The sequence below is a fragment of the Emys orbicularis genome, chromosome 14 (genome assembly GCF_028017835.1).
Source record: "Emys orbicularis isolate rEmyOrb1 chromosome 14, rEmyOrb1.hap1, whole genome shotgun sequence".
Taxonomy (NCBI): domain Eukaryota; kingdom Metazoa; phylum Chordata; order Testudines; family Emydidae; genus Emys; species Emys orbicularis.
This window is the reverse complement of record NC_088696.1, coordinates 39,315,924-39,338,527: the sequence shown is the minus strand read 5'-3', so window position 1 is coordinate 39,338,527 and position 22,604 is coordinate 39,315,924. Positions and strand designations below refer to the sequence as shown.

Sequence of the window (22,604 nt, the reverse complement as noted above, 5' to 3'; positions counted from 1 at the left end):
TTCTTCTGGGCTGGAAGCGTCCCCGTGTGGCTGGTCCTTTCCTGCAGCCTGTACCCCAGATATGGGCTCCCAGTGTTTGGGATCCACCGTAGCATCTCTTGTCATTTGGGATCCAGTGATAGGCAACCAGAGGCAAGCCATCCCTCCCCTCCTAGGGTTGCCACTTTGGTGTATTAGTCTGATGGGGCTAGCTCCTTTCCCCTATGACATTGTGACATTGACATTACAATATTGTGACATTGCATCAGTATGTCATAATGATTCATAGAGTTTAGGGCCAGAAGGGACTGTCAGCTCATCTGATTTGACCTCCTGTATATCACAGCCCTTACATTTCACCCAGTTACCCCTGTATGGAGCCCCGTAGCTTGTGTACTAAAACATGTCTTTCAGAAAGGTATCCAGTCTTGATCTGAAGACTTCAAGAGATGGAGAATCAATCACTTTCCTTGTTAGTTAGTTCCAGTGGCTTATCACCCTCTCTGTTAAAAACAGTCTTATTTCTAATTGAATTTGTCTGGCTTCAGCTTCTCGCCATTGGACCTTGTTATGCCTTTGTGTGCCAGAGAAATGCATACAATCATGTAACACAAATAATTATTTAAGTGCTCGCTGATGTGAAGATAAAGTTTCTGGCACTGCTTAGTCATTTTGTGGGTGGATTATCTTCCCTTTTTTAGCACAGGCGTTTTCCAATCTGCTGGGAGATGCTCCCGGATGGGTGTTTGAGTTCAAGGTGATGGATATTGTGTAAAACTTGCTGAAACTGTGTAATGCTCCTGGCTAAAAGATGTTAAAAATGAGCCGAAAGTTTATGCAGTGCCAAGCTGATATAAATGAAGCCCTTTCATTTTGCCCTGGTTTCCCTGTCTTGTTGCTCGCTGGAGATTGCTCACAAACATTAAAGTCTCCTTCCCCTTGGTTGTAGGCCTTGGTCAAAATGATTGTGTTAGTGCTTCCTGGCGTGTCACACACTGTGCTGAAATCTGGAGCTGGGAACAAGTGTAGGGTTGTAATTAGTAGTAATGGGATGAAATCAAACAAGGGCAATAATCATGCTGGATAGGAGGGGAAAAAATCCTAACAGTGAAATCTGTTGGTCCACAGAATCTTCTTAGAAGTCTACTAAGGAAAGGAATGGATGCCCTATAGTTTGGGTCATTTCAAAGTGGATCTGGGAATCTAGACACAACCCTGCATGAGTTCAGTGGAGGTGGACTTATTATCTACAATAAGATTCCAGGAATCTCACTCTGTGTGTCACTCTGGGGCCTAGAATGTCTGAGTCAATGTGAAGTGATGGGAGCAGCTACAAGCGTGGCTGAGAGCTCTTTTGTTCAGAATATCTCCAGGCTGAATCATCACTGGGTTTCGCAGTCTGGAAGCATCCACTTTTTAAGTTTCATCTTTACACTGGTATACAGCGGCAGTAAAGCATCTGTGCCATGCCAAGAGTCCTAGACCATTGTGATATCAGAGGTAACTCCTCCAATCGCCACCCTTACTACAGCTAATTTGTATGCGACAATTTCATTGGTTGTATGAGGGAAACGCCACTGATAGTGGATTACTTGGTCCATCTGCCGTGCCCATGCACCCAACTGCCACACACACAAATCTCCTCGAACAAACCCCTCAGACACAAATCAACACAGCCACCCACACAAGACCAGCAGCACAAGAATCCCAAACACACACAGCCCCTTATGACAGCACCCCCCCCCTCATTCGCCATTCTCACAAATCCACACAAATCTCCCAGCACAACCCCGACACAAATCGACCCAACCATTCACCAACAAAAACACAGCCAGCACAGTAACCCCAAACATCACGCTGAAGCCTAGAACGACGGTTGAGTCAGTGTGAGCGATGTGCAGAACATCACCAGGTTCAACCATCACGTGGCCCTGGGCGAACCAGATGGGATGTTGGAGTCGAAAGGCTCGTGGTGGTAGGACCATGACGGCTGCTCCGGGGAGACAGTAACAGTTCCAGGGAGGTAACAAAGAGGTGCTTGTGCGTCCCCACTAGGGGGCAGCTTGGTGCGCAACCCTTGGGAATATGTACAACATTGCTCACTACCGCACAGGGCATGGAAACCAGAGCCCCCATTTATGGCTTTTTTTACACACGTGCCTTTACGAATTGCACCTGTGCGACAGCCAGCCTTTCGGGGACTAGTGATTTAATAAATCTCCTACCGTCTCTAACTTCTGTCATTCTATCACTTGCGATATGACGGTTCTTATGACTCCCGATTTTAGAAATATACGTGTCCACTTGACCGCTAAGCTGAGGGCACTTGTGTAGGCTGTCACTGGGCTCTCGCAGTGTAAGGGTGATGGGCATATCACGTGAGCCACTCTCAAATACAGTGACCTTTGAGGCATGGTGTGAATTCTTTAGAAAACAATGGAATGTGGAACAAAACGAGGTAGTGTTAAGTTGCACTAACAGTGTAGAAAGATTATCATTATCGTGTGGCATTTCAAAAGCATGTGAGGCCTTGTCTGTGCGCAGAGCTGCACCCGTGTAACCAAAGGTGTTTCCAAAACCCACTCGGCTGGGCTGTTGGGAGCTGCAGTTCCTCTTTGCAGCCCCCACCAGCTACCTGCAACAGGCTGCTCTTCCTGCAAGCAGTAGACAAAGCAGGCGGCTGCCAAACGACGTTAGAAGGGAGCATTGCACAACTTTAAATGAGCATGTTCCCTAATTGATCAGCAACGTAACAACGAAACAACGTTAACCCGGACGACTTTAAGTGAGGAGTTACTGTATACAGAAGGGAGGCAGGATATTTGGTTCTCCAGGCTCTCAGGCAACCCTACATTCTTCTTTCCACCACTGCAGTCCCCTGGCCTAGCCCTTAAGGACACATGCAGATCTGCAGGCAGGACAGCCACTGGGATTAATGTAGCATAAATTGTGCTCTAAAGAACAGCAGCTCTCGCTGCAGAATCCCTTGTGCTGTGGCTCTGTGCAGCCTCATGCTAGGGCAGTTCTCAGATACTGCGTGCCCCTTTGCAGCCATGTGCAGCTTGTCGCATTATCACATGCTGATTGCTGGGGTGTGCCCCAAACTGCCCAGTGCAAAGTATGCCAGCAAAAGGAACGTGGGTGCAGCTGACTGGCTGATGCCTCTGGTAGTCATCCCTTCTCTTCCTGCTCTACGTTAGAACAACTCTGCAGCTGTTCCTGGCCACAGAGATTAACAGCCCCAGTCTGCTTTTCTTTGAAGTGGGAAGATACTGGTTGGTGAAACCTTGTGCCACGCATTAAATCCAAAGGCCCTCGGCCTGCCTGTGCCCAGTGGAGAGGCATGTTAGGTGAAGTACTTGACTTCGGCAGCAATCATGGGAAAGCCCTTCTTGAGTAGAATCATACCTGTCATCTGGATGTCCAGGCTGCTTCCAGTCTATTGTGCTCTTCACTTCCCTGCAGATGTTGCAGTCGCTGCCTGCGTTTGGGCATGGCATTGTGATGCTTTTTACAAAGTGCTGAGGAACCACATACTGAGAACATGTACAGGAGTAAAAAGCAACAGAGGGTCCTGTGGCACCTTTAAGACTAACAGAAGTATTGGGAGCATAAGCTTTCGTGGGTAGGAACCTCACTTCTTGCATCTGAAGAAGTGAGGTTCTTACCCACGAAAGCTTATGCTCCCAATACTTCTGTTAGTCTTAAAGGTGCCACAGGACCCTCTGTTGCTTTTTACAGATTCAGACTAACACGGCTACCCCTCTGATACATGTACAGGAGTGGGGCTTTGTGTCTGAAGTGCATTCTGGAAAGCAAGTGCCTCATCTTAATTTGGTTTGAATTAAACCAAAGATTGCAAGCTAATCATTTCCGAGTGTTTGTTTTTCTGCAGTGACTGTAATGATCATCCTGCATACTGTCCTGTAGCAGCTTCCAAGGCTGCAGCATCAGTACCAAGCTGGGAGAGTGGGTCGGCCACATGTGGAAGTGATTTTTCTCTCATTTTGTTTTGTGGAGCACCACTTTGCTGTATGAGCTGCATTATTAACCAGCTGTAGAGCAGTTACCAAACTGTAACAAATTTTTGTTACCAATTTATGTTTTGTGTCAGGTAATTAGGCTAACACTGCAAAATTGTTAAAAAAAATGAAAAAAACCCACCATATAACTAAATTTTAAAGCGTTATTAATAAAATAAAACAACAACAAAAAGTGTTAAAAACGCTCCCTCACTCAAAAAACCCCCAAAACATTAATGCCCTAAGCCACTTTTATACTTACACATGTACGTTTAAACTGGCCACATTTATATGTAACGTTTTAAAAAAAAAAGGTAAATGAAAAATTATTTCGTATACAGCTTGTTTAAAATTTTTAACTTGCTTTTGCTTTTAAAAGGGCCGGATTTTTACACCCTGGGGTTTTCTGTGGCGTTTTTTTTTTAAATTTTAGTTTAGGCCGGCTGCCTGTGGCTTTTTTAGCGTTCTCAAACCACGCCGGCTTTAGGGTTGCAAAGGCAAACTGTTAAATTTTACTAAACAGCTAAGCTTTGCAAATGTAATTTTAGTTTTGTAACTTGTGTTGCCTTTGGTTTGCCTTTGTTTATATTTTTTTACAGCCAGCTGGGGCTAAAAGCAGGGTTTTTTTGTACTTGGCATGGTTTGTGTTAATTTTTAACCTTAAACGCAAAGCAGCTCTCTCTTTATCTCTGGGCCAAGCTAAATATTAAATTTCTGTTAGTTTTTTTTTTTTTTACTTTCACACCCCCCTCTTTTGTGATTTTAGCACAACTAACATTTTTATTAGTTTATTTTGCATTAAGCCTTGGATGGCAGATTTTACATTAAATACTTTAATTTAAGGGGTTGTTGATTGGAGGCAATGACAATGCATGATTAGCGTGGACATGAAAGGTATTACTATTACGTTTTTTACAACAACAATAACATATAATTATAGACTAAACAACAATAAAAGCAGTAACATTTTTACAGTAATAATATGAAGGGGTTGTTGTACAATTTTAGTTACAAAGCACAATATATTAAACTTAGTACATAAAGTAGACACTTTATAAGTTGTATGAAAGGCATACTTTTTAACTTGATATATATTTTGAAGCATGTGAATTTGCCCTTGTACTTTAGAGATTTTTTGAACCTTTGGTAACAATGAAAGCAAATTTTGAAATTGATTAGGTACTAAACTAGTTTAATTAAAGGGTATTTGAAATTTAAGGGCTACTTGTAAAATTTTATTTGCAGGCCAGTAAGTAATATGACTGCCTGCAGCAGTAGTGAGATTAAAATGTATATTTTGCAATGTGGTGGTTTTAACATGCACACAGCTATTATTAGCTTGAAAAAGTAGGTGTTTTGTTAGGGTAGTTTTTGTTTTTTATTTTTTTAGCAAACGTTGTTATGAACAGTGACAACTTTTTTTTGGCTTTAGTTTACGTATACACTGAAGCTGTGGGGGTTTTAACGGCCAAAATGTTTATTGACTTTTTATTTTTATTTATATGTTGGGTGTTATTTTAGGAGCACTAACAACAAATTAGCTAGGCATTACCAGGTGGTTTAATGTATTAGATATTACGGTGAATAATTTAGTTTTATATGCATTCTCCCCATGGACCCGGCAGGATTTGGTGTGTGGGAGCCCACACCTCTTTAACCGGTCCGTATGCTTGGGAGGAGCACTGCGAGTATATACAACTTGATTTTGAAAATTTTTAAGTATGTTTTTATGGCCACAAATTAGATGGCATTTTTGAAGAATTTGTAAGGGCAGTGGGCTGTGCCTTATGCTTGAGATTACTTTGAATGGCAATTAGCTGGTTATTTAGGAAATTTTGAATTTTTGAACATGCCAAATTTTACTGCAATACCTTTTTAGCCTTAGTGATATTTAATACCATCTCTGTCCACAAATTTTGGTTATTGAATTAAGGGCAGGAATAACAATGGAGAGAGGTAAATGGCAGGGTCTCCCAAGGATCTGTACGAGGACCTGTGCTGTTCAATATATTCATAAAGGAACTGGAAAAGGGGGTAAACAATGAGGTGAGTAATTTTGTATTGTCTTCATAGTCAACTTTGGACTTAACTATCTTGGCAAAATTTGAAGAGTTACAAATGGATCTTACGGAACTGGGTGACAAAATTGCATTTATCAACATTGAATTTCATTTGCTAAGTAATGCACATCGTAAAACATAATCCCAACTACACATATAAAATGATTAGGTCCAAACTAGCTGTTACCAGTAAAGAAAGAGATCTTGGAGTCATCATGGATAGTTGTCTGACAACATCTGCTCAATGTGCAGAGGCAGTCAAAAAAGCTAACAGCATGCTAGGAGCCATTAGGAAAGGGATAGATAATAAGACAGAAAATATCAAAATGCCACTATATAAATCCAAGGTACACCCTTGAATACTGTGTGCAGTTCTTGTAACTCCATCTCAAAAAAAGATATATTAGAATTGGAAAAGGTGCAAAGAAGGGCAACAAAAATGATTAGGGGTATGGAACAGCTTCCATATGAGGAGAGATTAAAAGGACTAGGACTGTTCGGCTTAGAAAAGAGATACTAAGGTGGGATATGATAGAGGTCTATAAAATCATGATTGGTGTGGGCAGAGTGAATAGGGAAGTGTTATTTACCTCAGAACACACGAACCAGGGGTCACGCAATGAAATTATCAGGCAGCAGGTTTAAAACAAACAAAAGGAAGGACTTCTTCACACAACACAGTCAACCTGTGGAACTCGTTGCCAGGGGATGTTGTGAAGGCCAAAACTATAACTGGGTTCAAAAAAGAATTAGATAAGTTCATGGAGGTTAGGTCCAGCAATGGCTACAGGGCAAGATGATCAGGGATTTAACCCCATGCTCTTAGTGTCTCTAAACCTCTGACTGCTAGAAGCTGGGACTGAACAACAGAGGATGGGTCACTCAAAATTGCCCTGTTCTGTTCATTCCCTCTGAAGCATCTGGCAGCAGCTGGACCATTAGTCTGACCCAGTATGGCCGTTCTTATGGTCTTACATTTATCTGCTGCAGCCACAGGGCTCTTTGTCCAGGATATCAGTGCTCTCTGCGCCCCGTGAGAGACAGCTGGTCTGTATGCACTCCCATGTTTTGGTGTTTAACGTTTATCTCTGTATTATTCTTACATAAGGAACCGAATGGATCCCTTCCCCCTCACAAATGCAACTCCTGCGGGCTTTTGGAGATAGATGTAACTAAAGGGAGGTGGGAACTTAAGTATTATCGTTATTCCATGTTTGTACTGTTGTATTAAACAACACTGACAACATGCAATGGCTATTTTCTGTGCGTTTATTTCACTAAAGGCAGGATAATATGCACGTTGGATTTTTGTAACATTATCAAGGGGTTTTGACTCAATGCCCATGTTAATAATTGTCCTGTGAAGACTTCCATAGGGCTGCAGGAATGGTATGAGTGTGAGAATAATGGAAGTGCCATCACTGAGCACGTCAGATTTGTGTATTTAGGAAGAAGGGAGATCCCACTCACATACCCCGGAATAGGATCTACGGGGAGCAGCTTGCACTGTAGAGACCCTCTCGCTGCGGCTGCTGTGGGAGCTCTCTGGCCACCAAGCTCCCCTGGGAGCCAAGCACCGGCTCAGTACTTTGAGGGAGTTATCTGAAAAAATCAAAATGGCGTACAGTTTGGCCCTCTGAGTGCTACCCAATAGCACATACAAAACAACTTCTCCTGCTGAGGCATCTGACGCACTGTGCAACAGCATTAAAATCACCACGCACTCCGCACGGCTACACCTGTCCTGCTGCACGTCTGCTTTTCAAACATGGGGAGAGGGTGAGGTTAACTGAGCATGGGGAGAGGGTGGGGTTAACTGAGCATGGAGAGTGGGTGGGGTTAATGAAGGCTCTCGTTAGCCCTCGGAGGTATGGAACACCGGCCTTTACACACCTACGTGCTGAGTGGAGCTTCCAAAGGTGGCGTGTTTGAAAAGGTGTTTGAAACTTGGGCCTGCAGATCCACACGCCCCACTTCACTGACCCGTTAATTGCAGCCCCACCCGACTCGGCAGGGAGAAGGATTTGCTGTGATGATCTCAGAGCCGTGCACAGCTCTCTGTTATGTGAGCGCTTCCCTCACGCACTGGGGGACCTTATTTTAGAAACTATTTTACATGAAAATTCACATAATAAGGAAGTTAACAAGGACTTAAGCTCATTCTTCCTCTTCCTCCTTTGCTTGAGAGGCCCTACATCCTGCAGGGGCTGCACCCCATGAGTTTTGGGGGTCCTTAGCATGCTATCCCCTCTGTTCTCTGTGAGGCGAGGTTGGGACATGCGGCATCCTGGTGCCATTAATGTTCTCTCTCTCGACAGGACTCCGAATCACTGGACAGGTGCATACAGAGTACCTTATCCGTGCTCTACCCTCCGTTTGAGGCCACAGCAGCCACGGTTCTGTGCCAGGTTTTTGACGTGGTGGAGAAGACATACCGCGGGGATGGACTGCGCTACCTCATAGATTTCCTGATCCCAGCAAAGCACATCTTGCAGTGCATTCAGCAGGATGCCTGTGTAAGTATCGTTCTCTCCCAGAGTCCTGTATATAGCTCCCCAGGAGACTTTTCTTGTAGCAAAACCAACGAGGAGTCCTTGTGGCACCTTAGAGACTAACAAATGTATCTGGGCATAAGCTTTCGTGTGCTAGAACCCACTTCATCAGATGCATGAAGTGGAAAATACAGGAGCAGGTATAAATACATGAAAGGATGGGAGTTGCCTTGCCAAGTGTGAGGTCAGTCTAACGAGACAATTAACTTAACAGCAGGATACCAAGGGAGGAAAGGTAACTTTTGAAGACTAAAAAGAATAAGTGGACACAAATCTGACATCAGGAATCATAACATTCAAAAACCAGTAGGAGAACACTTCAGTCTCTCTGGTCACTCAATAACAGACCTAAAAGTGGCAATTCTTCAACAACAAAACGTCAAAAACAGACTCCAACGTGAAACTGCAGAACTGGAATTAATTTTCAAACTGGACACCATCAGATTAGGCCTGAATAAAGACTGGGAGTGGTTGGGTCATTACAAAACCTAAACCTATTTTCCCTAATACTAATTTCCCCCTACTGTTACTCACATCTTCTTGTCAACTGTCTGAAATGGGCCACTCTCATTAGCACTTCAAAAGTTATCTTTCCTCCCATGGTATCCTGCTGTTAAGTGAATTGTCTCGTTAGACCAGTGGGTCTCAAACTTTTGTACTGGTGACTCCTTTCACACAGCAAGCCTCTGAGTGCGACCCTCCACCCTTATAAATTAAAAACATTTAAAAAATATATTTAACACCATTATAAATGCTGGATGCAACGCGGGGTTTCAGGTGGAGGCTGACAGCTCGCGACCCCCCATATAATAATCTCCCAATCCCCTCAGGGGTCCCGACCCCCAGTTTGAGAACCCCTGCATTAGACTGACCTCACACTTGGTAAGGCAACTCCCATCCTTTCATGTATTTATACCTGCACCTGTATTTTCCACTCCATGCATCTGATGAAGTGGGTTCTAGCCCACGAAGGCTTATGCCCAAATAAGTTTGTTAGTGTCTAAGGTGCCACAAGGACTCCTCGTTGTTTTTGCTGATACAGACTAACACGGCTACCACTCTGAAACCTGTCACCATGCAAGACACTGTTTTCTTGTAGCATTAGTCCATAAAAGTGCTGGCAAAAAGTATCAATGTATTTCTTTATGTTTATAGTTAGTTTATAGTATGTGGACAGGCAGATCGACAAGAAATGGTTGAGGATTAGTTATTGAAACCTACATTCCAGAAATCAGAAGTGGGCTGGTGCCTTTGTGTAGAGCATAAACAGAGGCCCCGAATGAAAGGACTGAAGGGAGTGTCAGCTGAGTCTCTTTCTGAACCTTTACTGAGGTAGACCTGACTGGAATATGGTAGTTTCTATCCCCTAGAGTCTCCTCAGTGATACGGAGTTGGAGGCCAGATTCTGCTGCTGGCAGGAGAACACTCTGGATGAAACGTTGCCAGTCGGTGTTTTGCCCAGAACTCCCACTCCTTGTTGATGGTTGCTGGACTGTTCCCAGACTCAGTAGCCTCGAGGAGTCACATTACGTTGCTGCTACTATGATGCTGAGATTAGCATTTGCCAGCGCTAAGCCTTCAAAAATCATGAGTCAGGCCCTCCAAAGTTATTGCATTGGCTTAAAAATCATATGATCTTTAAAAAAAATACACAGGGTTTTTTTCTTTGTCTTCTGGATTCTGAGCCTTTAGGGTGCACTTGGGTCACATTTTCAAGGTTTTCTGTGCCATCAGGAGGGCTAGAAACTTCTTATTGAAGAAATGAAAGCTGAGATTCTTGTGTGATCACTTGCCTCCAGGAGTTGGGAATTTAAGAAAAACAACAAATATCATGAGAATTGCGATGAAGGCTGGGGCAGGTTGGGCTACAGTTCCCCTCCCAGTCAGAGGGAGGGATTGGCTAACTCTTGGTGATTTCAGCCAGTCATTCTTTGAGAACAAGGCCTGCTGGGATATGTAGTCCACCTGGTAGTTCTATTCAGACCCTAGAGTCTGGCAGAGCATATTGGGAAATAAGGGGAGATTATGAGAGTTCCCCAGGGCGAGCGAGACGCCTTGTGGCAGCCCCCTGGGACTTGCTGCTGTGCAATGCCTGTGAGGCAGACCCCCTGAACAAATGCCTGGCACTGCCGCCTTAGCAAGTCCAGGGCGAAGGAAGGGACTTCGGCTCCTGCTGCAGGCAGCTTCTCCCCTCCAACTGGCTGCCTTCCTGCTTCCCGCCTGCTGGGGGAGAACAGCCAGTCCGGGCTGCTGGCGCTCCCGCCCCTCCGGTGCCAAGGAGAGTTGGGCAGGCAAGTGGGAGGGCTGAGAGGAGACGGGGAGAAGCAGAGCGAGCCGCATAGCTCCGGGGCTGGTTTTTTGCCCTCCTTCCCCCGCCCTCCCACCGACAGTGGGTTGGCGCCTTCCTCCCTCCTCCTCTCTGTGCTGCACCCTGGGAAGGGGCAGAAGAGGAGCCCTGCTCCCCTTCCCCCGGTCTGGGAGTGGTGAGTGCCTCGGGGCTGCTCTCGCAGGCCTGGAGGTGCAGTCTGCACCGGGCAGAGCCTCCACAGCTGCAGGAGGAGCAGGGGTGGCGCTGTCAGCTAGGGGCAGATTGACTGACTGGGGCTGAGGGTGCGTAAGGAATGGAGGTCGGTGTGCAGGGGACACAGGCACATCATGCTGTATACAAGAGCTGGCCTGGCCAAACCAATTGTCACACACAGAGGTTGGTGGGGGGTAGTCAAATATCAGGAGACAGACCAAAAATCCATGATTAATTCCCAGCTCAGAACCACTCGGTGGCAACTGGAGGGTATTTTCCCAGAGCCTGTTGACAGGTGGCTGACTACTACCCCTCCTGCTAGAAGCCCTGCTGTGCTCCCTCCATCAGCTCTCCTTGTACCTGCACCTCCTTCAGCCAGCCAGCTGCTGTGGCCTCCTACCGTGGGCCAAGATATTTTGGCCCCCATCTGCCAAGTGTAGACCCTCAAATAGTGGCAGATAATTCCAGATAATAGTTCAATATTCCAGCAGGGTTTAACCCCAGTTCCTGAAATGATGCCCCGTTGCCCATACTTGTCAGAAATGGGTTATTCTCCTAATGTAACTGGGTTAGAGACACTCCAGAAACCCCGTTTAAAAAAACAGAGAACCTACATTCTACAGAAGAAAACGAAAACCTTAAGCAGGCCCCATATTGACCGCTTCAGCATTGCTTTGCTAGCACAGGCTTGAATTTTCTTCATTCAGATCCCTCTGTAAAACACATCTCACTCCTGAATCCTTTCGGTGATAGCCCACAAAGTATATAGAGAAGGGAAGCCTATAGCAAAGGGAAAAAGGCAGCTTGCCGTCTCAACCTGCACGTGGGTATCTTGTGTACTGAGGTCTACGTCTAGTGTAGATTGTGAGCACCTTAAGGAAGGCAAACATCACCAATGCTTGCACAGCCCATGTTTCATTGCAGGTAGTTGGTAAATAACACCTGGCCACTTGCGCTAGTGAGTAAAAGACTCTGCCTGCAGCCTTTGAAAACTGTTCATGTTAGTACTGTACAGTAAATCATCTGCAGATTTGCAATAAGTAAGCCGTTGTCTGGTTGCATTGGCTTAGGTACATACATTGTCTTGGTTGCTAGAGGAGTTCAGAACGTTTGGAATTCCTTTCTCATTCAGTTCCCTCTGCCCCAGTAAGTCACAGCGGAGAGAGAGGTGGGGTCTTCTGGCTTGAGCATTGCTCTAGGATGTGGGAATTCTTCTGTGTTCTAAACCCAGCTTCTCTGTGCCCTTGGCCAGGTCACTTCACATCTTTGTGCCTCATTTCCCACATCTTTAAAACAGGGATAATAATTGTGCACGAGGCCACCTTGCAACGTGTTAATTCCTTATGCTTAACAATCTGTTCTGCCTTGTATGTAGCTGTGACACTCTGATTACCTTTCCCAGACCTGAAGAAGAGCTCTGTGTGGCTTGAAAGCTCGTCTCTTTCTCTGATAAAAGATATGACCTTCCCCACCTTGTCTCTCTCATATCCTAGGACCAACACAGTACAGCAACACTGCAAACTGTGATAGGGAGCCAGTCATCTTTTCTGTCACAAAGACTGTGGTGACCTCTTTCTATCACTGGTGCTGAAATGCTTTTCTCCTCCCCATAGGTTCAGTACAGTGGATTGCTGTTCCACCATGAAGGTTGGCCTCTCTGTGTCCATGAGAAGATTGTAGTCCAGCTGGCCTCCATAGACTGGCGAGCCTTAAAGCCTGGTGACTTCTACCTGCAGGTGGTGCCCTACCTAAAGAAGTCGCCACGAATAGTACTGAAATGTCTGGCAAACGACAAACATAATGTCGAGGAAGTTGTGGTCCCAGAGGTCTCCTACACCTCTATTTTTTCCGTGGAATGGTTGGAGTCCATCAATGGAGAGCGGATGGGTACAGCACTGGAAAATTGTTTACTAGCCTCTGATGATAAAATATTCCGGGTTCCCTGGGATAAAGTCGTCAATCCTGAATTTATTGATAAACCAAAAATAATTGAAAATAATATCACAGCTCTCAAAATGGCTAAAGAATCTTCAAATTTGTGCTTCCCAGTGGAGCATCCCAAATGCAACTCGCCTGCTCCTGGACGTCAAGCTTTGCAGGAGCAAGAAGTGATGCAGGACAATTTGGTCATTAGCAGGACTGCTCAGGAGTCCGCTGACACCGTTGCCAATGGTGTGAGTCCTGTGCCCCTGGAGGACTCTGAAAGCGACCCTGAAGGAGAGTACGTAGAGCTCACGGAAGTTTCATTTCCAAGCTTTGGGCCACAAGTGGGCTCCTTAACCCAATCGATCGCCTTAAATTCTAGAACTCAGCCCAGACGAAGAGTGAATGTCTCTAAAGACAAACACAGGCGTATTGTCCTTCGGGACAGTAGCACGTACTCCAAGAACTTGGTTTGTTCAGCACTTACACAAAAGCAGCACGGTCAGACGGACACACCGAGGGCCTCTTATTCCGGGGCTCATGAAAATGGAATTCATTTGGAAAACAACAAAACGATGCAACATGGTGAAGTGTTACCAAAAAGTCAGCTGGAATCAAATGATCCTGGCAGTGTGGGGAATTCAGACTCCAGTTTTCACCTAGCTGCATCTCCAGCCAGCAGTGCGGAGAGTTCATCCTCCGTGGGGCAAGGGGCACACAGTGAGCACACGATAGACTGGAGATATGCAATGTGCAGTTACAATGATGTTTGTGCTGGAGACAGTGCTGAATGCAAGGAACAATTAATAGAGACTCCTGGAAAAACGGAAGCTGAAAGCGATGTCCGTGGGGCAGAAACTGGCAAAGACACCACAGAGCCGAGCCCAGAAGCACTTCCATTTAATGCTGCTGCTAGGGAGGGAATGCAAAACCAATTGAGAGCCCATGAGCTCAGTGACAGCACCCAGGTGTATTTTGCTCCTGTTTCTGTCACAGGACATTCCACAGCACACTGCAGACTTGAGGAAGACTCTGGCCTTCAGATTACATCTGAATCCTCAGGTCTGACAGAACAATGCTTCCATTCATCAGTGGATGTGCCAGATAGAATTGTAGAACACAATCATTGCAGTAATCCGCTAGCAGAACATAGTCCTCCGTTAAGTCAGCCCGCAAAGTTGAACCGAGGACAAGCAGACCAGTTAGGAGAGTTAAGCAGTGGAGTTGGTGTTGAGGAAGTCTGCAAAGAGACTGATGAACCAACATTCACTGAGAACGAGAAGCAGACTAGCCATAGATACTCCTCTGCTGTTGACAGGGGGATGGATGGATACTTGCCACAGGACAAAGGACAGGAGGTCATGGGCTGTACACAACAGAAAGTAGAAGAAGCCAAACTACTCCAAACCTCTGGGCTAATAGAGATCAGACAGACAGCAAACCGGCTAGATAACAATGGCACAATGGTAGGTGTACATACAGAGAGCTCCTGCCAAATTGAAACCAAAAGGGATGGAGAGAAATGTGAGGAGAAACAAAGCTGTGTGGAAATCCAGTGTCACAAAAGTGTAGCGAACTCTGTGCTATTGCAAACCCCAAGGGAAGGGGTTGGCCTGGAACGTGTGGCAGGACGGGATTTGCAAGGGGGGCCGGAGAACAAACAAGCTGCTCCTGAACAAGAGGGGTCATGCAGAAGGACCATCCCAAAGGCTGGGAATGAGTCGGCAGCCTTGGAAACTCTAGACATGCTGAAACCCAAAGCAGAGGAACTGGAGGCCACACTGCCATCTTCTCCACCTACTGATGGGGATAACACTAAGAGGCCAATGCAGCTGGCTGAATGGAGCAGCAATACAAAACCCACCCCTTCCAAGCAGGAAGCAGCTTCTCAGGATTCACCTTCTAAAGGTAAGCATCTATCCTCTGTATTTGAGACACACACACATACGGAGAGAAGGGCCCAGACAGCCTACTCCTGACAGGCAGCTGCCTCCTGGAGGAAAAAAATTGGCAAATGTTAAACACTGTTTAAACACTAATTATATTTGTGCATTTAGATGAGCCTATGGCTGAGAGAGGATTCTGGAAGCATTTATCTTGGCACTATGAATGTATACTGGCAGGAGAGGTATTCTCACCCAGAATCGCTATGGCCTGGGCTTGTCATCCTACATTCAAGTGGGTATTTTGTCCAACACAACATTGCCAATCTTCATAGCCCTTCCGTTGACCAGGTAATCCCCACTTCCCATGGTAATGTGCACTTAATAAATATGCACAATAGAAATGTGTAATAATCATAGAAGATTAGGGTTGGAAGAGACCTCAGGAGGTCATCTAGTCCCACCCCCTGCTCAAAGCAGGACCAACCCCACTAAATCATCCCATCATAACAGAATGTATATTGTTCTGACCCTTTCATAATTGAAGGCCAGATCTGGGAGGTTACCTGGGGCAGAAGGCTACAGCAGAAAAAGGCCACAGGAAAACAGATAGGCTTTTTAATGTGACCTGAACACCGGATTTGGACTCTGGTGAAGCAGTGTAGAAAGCAAACCCTGGTACTGAGGACCCCCACTGAAAACGCCCTCTCTCCAACTCACTTATGTTTCAATTAGCAGGCTGTTAGCCTGAGTGGCCTGGCTAATCGCAACGTTTCACACGGGGAACTGAAGGCACAGTGAGGTTAAGTGGCTTGATCCAAGTCACACAGTGTTTCAGTGGCTGAGCTGGGATCAGACCCCAGATCACCTGACTTCCAGGCTTGTGCATTAATGAAATCACCGTCCTTCCCACAGAGGAAATTGGACCCGCAGGTAAAATTTCAGGTTCCTGCACGAGGTTATATGATGTAGTGTCTATTCAGACAGAGTGCAATGCTAGAGTCATAGTGTCTCGAGAGTTAGCAGAGCTACAGACCTAACCGTGCAGTTCAAATCTTCCAGAACATTGCATGGGCACAGGACACTCCAGTTAGACATCTCTAAGTCAAGGAAAAATTAGCAGGGGCTGGAATAGTAGAATGAGAGGACAGTTGAAAGGCTTTGGGAAACAGACCATGAAACTGCATTAGCTAGAGCTCGCCTGACCAAATCTAGAGAGACAGATCTTGTGGGGTCTCAGTAGACAGATGGGAGCTTCCATACAGTGCCTGTACTGTAGACACAAAATCCCCACCTTCCTTTTGTTGCACTACAGCCATAACTGAGCTGTGGGATCTGGTTACAAGCATAGTTGTTGTTACCTGGCTGTTACGTGTCCAAAAGTTGCAGTATAGTCCGGGCCTAATTACGTCCCTGTAATTGGGCTAACGTCCTATCCTGTATCTCTTGGACTGGCCATGTCTACATTGCAATCGGGAAGGGTGATTGCGGCATGTGTAGACGTAGCTAGATCAAAGTTAGCTCTAGTAACAATAGCAGTGAAGCCGTGGCAGCGGGGGTGGATGCCAGGGGGCTAGCCCTGCCCTCTTAGGACCCTGGGTATGTACTTGCACAGCTGCCGCCGATGCTGTCCCAGCGTCACTGCTATTGTTACTTGAGCTAGCTACGTCAAAGCTAGCATGGGTATATCTACCAGTGCTGCAGTCACACCTCCTGATTGCGGTGTAGACATACCCACAGCGAGGGCGTGTCTACACTAAAGCATCAGGACACACTGTGACGGAACCGGGTTTCCTGGCAGTTATAGGTGTAGAGAAGATTGGGCCTCAGTGTTCGTGAAAGTGACGTATTGGCAGCCGGGGAAACCAACTTGCTCTACCTGTTGTTCTGGTTCATTGTGGGTGAGTTCCCCCTGACAATGCTACCCCACTAATGAACATCAGTCCTGACCAGACACACCCACACAAAGAATAGGAGTTCACTTCCATGCCCAGTGTGTAGGCTTTTCAGTGGTGGATGCTAGTACTTAACAACTGTGATGTCCCCTTAGAATGAGACACTCTCCATATGGGCTACAAAGCAGCCATTGGATGGTAACTGGTTTTAGTCATCGCTGTCCTGTGCCAGATTTTGCTTGATGACCCAGAGGTGAAAGGCCCATGGCTGGAAGTCAGAAAACCTGGGCATTCAGCTTGCCACACACTTTTTTAATGACCCCAATGTCTCTTCGCCTCAATGCTTCAATGTTTCCGTCTGAGGAGTCCAAAAATAACTGATTCCAGTTGAGGTTATGCGATAATGAAAGTGAGAGATGCTGGCTGCTCTCCAGTTCACGTGCAATGTCTAATCACTGCAGTAGTGGAACTTAGTGACATAATACTTAGAGGGAAAGCAAAGGGCCTTTCTATTTCAAAAATACATTAGGTTTTAAAGGACATGACAGTGGAGATATTGCAGAAATAGGTGAGTCCCGGCCTGGATGTTGCTATTCTGAGCCATGGCCCTTCAGTTGAAAGGTCTTGTGTTAAAAATACTTTACTCAAAATATGAGTTAAGGGGTAGGGAAAACCAAAATGTTGTTTCAAAGCTGGGGGTACTTGGCTTTTAAAAATACTCAGAGTGTTTCCTTACCACTGGCACTACAATAAATTAAAGTGCAAAAGGGGATAATGTACCTCGCAGAGATGTGGGAAGCTTAGTTCGGTCGATAACATTTGTGAGGGCTTTGAGATCCTTGGATGGCAGGTGCTTGTTTAATTCATTATGATTCATCTTGCCATTTCTAACCCAAACAACGACTAAGGCCTCGTCTGCACCTAAAACTTAGGTCAACCTATGTACATCACTTCAGATTTGAAAAATTCATCCCACCGAGAGATGTTGTTAAGCCGACCTGAGCCCCAGTATAGACACTGCTAGGCTGACCGAAGAATTCTTCCATCAACTAGCTATTTTCTGTCAAGGGGGTGAATTTACTACAGAACAGAAGAACCTCTTCCCTCACTGTAGTAAGTGTCTACACTGCAGTGGTGCCACTGTAGTGCTTGTAGTGTAGACATAACCTTAGATACACAATTCCAAAGTGAACTAGACACAATATTTGCTATCCTTTTAGTATTCATTTCCAGCCGCGTTCCCTGCCAGCTGTTCTGTCTGTAAGTTCTAAGAGCTACAGAGTGAAATTCTTGATTGTTCAGTTCATAGACTCGTAGAACTGTAGGATTAGAAGGGACTGCAGGGGTCATCTAGTCTTACCCCCTGCCAGTTCACGTTATAGTTGAGGTTGTAAAACTGTTGCCATTATAATCCCATATGTTATCCCACCCCTGACTTCCCGAGACAGTCCCACATGGAGCTGAAACATACTTTGCTTGATCTCTGCCCAAAAGTGAACTGTCTTTGGAAAGTCTAAGCAAAGCCCCTTCTGCTGTGTCTGAGTTGGGAGAGCAAACCGGCGCTGCTCCCACTTACAGACATTCCGGCTGCCATTTCCCCTGCACTGATAACAGAAAGACAAGTCAGGTTTGCCGTGGAAGGAGTCCTCATTTGGAAAAAAAATAGTTGGCTATTAATGAAATAGTTTTGTGACTGATAAATCACTTCCGAGCATGCTCAGCAGCGTCTAAGATTTTTTTACCGCCCCGCCCACTAGTGATGTTACAGTGCACACTGGGATCAGGCCAGAATCGTGGACTGTGCTGAGTTTGAAAGAGCTGAGGCTCTTAGGCTGTCGATGGGCCCAGTGAAATACTTACCTCATGAAGCCCAGGAATTGGCTTCTTTTCACAACCAAGCATTGTGAAGGCTGCACTGCTCCAGCACGGCTAGGCCCCTGCTGCCCAACTGGCTCTGGCTTCCTGGCCTTCTGGTCTGGGAAGCCCAGTGGCCTGCAGTCCCCTGTAGCTCACTCCAGGAGATTTCCCCCCTTTTCCTTCTCTCCCCTCTCCCTTCTAGTCTTCTCGTGGGCTTGTTCCTTACAACTGCCTAGGTTCCTCCTTCTTCCTTCTAGTCCCGCCCCCTGGGCAAATGGAAGTCAAAGGCCAGTAGCCCTTTCTTCCTCTGGCATCTCCAGGGGCAACAGTCCCTTCTCTCTCTCTCACTTCTCCTCGGGTTCCTCCTGGCATAGTCTCTCCCTTTTAATATCTCTAGGTTCCCCTTTCTTTCCTACCCCCTCCCCACACTGGGAGGCCAGCACGGAGAGCCACAAGGCGTTGAGGAGCAGTAGCCTCTGGCAGCTCCAGCAGCAGCAGCCTGTAGAAGACAGTTGTACTCAGTAGTTTTTTCCAGCTATCGTTGTCCAGCCCAGAGAGTGGGAATTGGGACATTGAGTGGAACTTTGGGGCAGATGGCTAGTGTGCCAGGGCACTGGATCAGGACTGACTCAGCTGTGAATCACCTGGGTTGGCTTGGGGTCCAGTTAAGTGCTGACCCCCCTGCCGATGGCAGCACAAAGGGTGAGGCCACGAGCATGCACAATTCATTCATATTTTTGAAAAAATGTCTCTGGTAGAATCACTTACTTGCGGCTTTGATCTGTGCTGTGGCGAGAGTGGCTGTACCTCTGAGAGATGCCGTTCCTCATCAGTTCAGTCAGGGCTTCAGTGTTCTGCAAACATATTTGTTCTTGCATTTAATACATTACAAATAGTGATGTAGTCTAGGTGCAGAAGCAGAGGGGGTGTATTCCCTGGGTTGGGTGAGGAGTGACAAATGCGCAGCTCAGAGCTGCCCTGCTATCTGTCTCAGTGCTGGAATGATGAGAGTGAGACGTTCCCATGTGCTGAATTCCTTTCAGGCTCTTTCCAGTTTGTGGTTTGTAGCGGTTACCTTTCCTTGCTGCTCCAGTTACCCTCCTGGGTGACCATTCTGCAGCACAGGTTGCACCTGCTTGTAATGATGCAATTACTAATCCAAAGCAAACGCTCTCATTGGGACTGCAGGCTGGATAGCCACAGAATCCCACAGCCCCTGCCCCAAATCATAATGACAATTCTCCAAACATGCCTGTCAGTTCAGGGCAACTGCACCTGTATTTCCGCTCTGTGTTCCGGCCAGGGCACCCATCCTCAGGCCTCTATCTGGATGGAGATCCATCTCCCTTCTCCCTTCTGACCGGGCTATTTCCAGACGGCACAGTTCCCTGCCTTCACTGTGTTATTCCCAGCGCAGACACGTTGCACAAGAACACCACTTGCTTTCTCTAGAGAGGTGGTTAACGGGCGTAATGGCTACAGTTCTGAGGTACTATACAGCATTTCCTAGGCAAGCCTACTTGATTCTTAAGCTATTACAGAGGAAACATATTAAACCCAATAAAAGAGCCTACATGCAGGATAATAAGCTTACCAGGGTTCACCCCAACCCCAACATGGCAGGAGCAGTCCTTCACCCCGTCACCTAAGGGGATAACTTGTCATTACAAGTTCAGCACAGCTTTAGCCCAGAACAAGCCATCAATCTTATGTGGCCTCAGTAGCCCCAGTCCTTCCAATCCTGCCCTAAGGACTGGGGCCCTCTGTGGACCTGGGGTCCTGTCCATTTTCTGGAACAGGAAGCAGACCCTGTCTTTGTCTGTTGGTCCCTGGGGAATCCAGTTTGAACTAGTATATGTGCATCTTTCCAGGGGTGGCTTCTCTAGAGATGTCCCACCTGAGTGAATTAGCCTGACCACTCCCTGCTGTTCTCCTATTTTCACTTCCCATGGAAACACATAAATTCCACATGCACAACCCCATTTTTAATACAGCGGACCCCAAATTCAGTAAGGTTGAACTCCGTTCAGTAAAGTTTCTTACTTCCATAGGATTTGTTCAGGATACTAGAGGATATTATGTCTGTTGCAATACCCATCATAGCAGAGTTCCGGACTCAGGGCCCCCTACATGACCAGGCCTGAAATTCCCCAGGCACAAAGCTCTGAAGCCATTGGGGGTATTTCATAGCAGTCCTGCCATAGCCAGTGCATTAAACTGCAAGCTTAGGGATCATGAGTTCTATTCCCAGTTCTTCCCCTAGGCTGCTGTTAATATATCTGTTCCCTTCATAACACTTCTTATGAAACTAGAGTTTTGTATTGTTCCCTCAAGGGGTAACTCTCATTCACCCATTTTATAGGTAAGAGAAATGAGAGCTTGCCTAAGCTCATTTCAGACAGAGCTTGCCATAGAACCCAACATAACAGAGCCAATTCTCATCCACTTTGCCACATAGCATTTCAGAAGGAACATGCCATGTTAGGTGCTTCTGGACCTCACTACCAGTGTGACTGTCGCGCCTTCTAGTGTCTAAACACATACAGAGGTTTATGACACTGGTACTGCTTCTAAGCTTGGTTGATAAATGCAATAGTGTTGACTTAAAAGACTTAGATTTCTGTAAGGCATCAGACTTGGTGCCGCACAACATCTTGATTAAAAAACTAGCCCAATCTACAGTTAACATGGCATGCGTTAAATGGATTAAAAACTGGCTAACTGATAGCTCTCAAAATGTAATTGTAAAGTGGAATTATCATTGAATAGGTGTGTTTCCAGTGGGGTCCCACAGGGATTGGTTCTTGGCCCTATGTTATTTAACGTTTTTATCATGAACAGGAAGAAAACATAAAATCATGCATAAACAGGGGAATCTTGAGTAGAAGTAGAAAGGTTATTTTACCTCTGCATTTGGCACTGGTGTGACTGCTGCTGTGTCCAGTTCTGGTGTCCACAATTCAAGAAGGACGTTGATAAATTGAAGAGGGTTCAGAGAAGAGACACGAGAAAGAGTAAAGGATTAAAAAGTGATGGACTCAGGGAGCTCAATCTGCTTATTTTAACAAAGAGAAGGTTAAGGGGTTACTTGATTACAGTCTTTAAGTATCTACATGGGGAACAAATATTTAGTAATGGGCCCTTCAATCTAGCAGAGAAAGGTGTAACGTGATCTGATGGCTGGAAATTGAAGCTAGACAAAATCAGACTGGAAAGAAGGTGTAAATTTTTGAGGGTAATTAACCATTGGAACAATTTACAAGGATTGTGATGGATTCTCCTTCAATGACAATTTTTAAATCAAGATGGGCTGTTTTTCTAAAAGATCTGCTCCAGGAATTACTTTGGAGAAGTTCTCCGGCCTATGTCATATGGGAGATCAGACTAGATGATCACAATGGTCCACACTGGCTTTGGAATCTATGTATCTATGAAACCCTAATCTCCTGCCTCCCAGTACATGGTCCAAGCACAAGGCATCCTTCCTTTCACTTATCTGGGGTAGGCCAGTTTATCCTGAGGTAGACTCCATCGGAGAATGAAGTCATTATAAGATAACCAGCAAACTCTTCAATGTGTCCGTGATCCTCAGGCCTGGAACCCGTCCCTGTTCCTACCTGCTGCCCAGAGTTCTTGTAGGGCACAAACGCAGTGTAAAGCTGGGCAAAGGGAGCTTGCAAGTAGCATGGGATGGGCGTCAACCTATAAACAGCAGCATTCACTCCTCGAGTTCCCAGGGATCCCACTTCAAGCCACAGTTGAAGAGATACAGCTTTCTGGGTACAGCTGTTTAACTAAGTAGCTCCAAATGTGTCTCTGTTTGTAAATAAGTTGCATAGTGACAGCAGCTGTTGATGCAGCAGTTTACTTAGTAACTGTTGAAGAGCTTTGGGGTGCCAGACGTCAGTGCGG

The 22,604-nt window shown here is 45.9% G+C and overlaps 1 protein-coding gene across 1 annotated transcript in view; it reads left to right on the top strand.

Moving 5' to 3' along the window:
• PLEKHG4 (pleckstrin homology and RhoGEF domain containing G4) overlaps positions 1-22,604 on the top strand; it is a 164,192-nt gene that overhangs the window by 20,995 nt on the left and 120,593 nt on the right. Inside the window, exons 2-3 of the mRNA XM_065416667.1 lie at positions 8,380-8,577; positions 12,748-14,965. Coding sequence (XP_065272739.1) covers positions 8,380-8,577; positions 12,748-14,965 — 2,416 coding nt within the window. The remainder of the gene's footprint in view (positions 1-8,379; positions 8,578-12,747; positions 14,966-22,604) is intronic.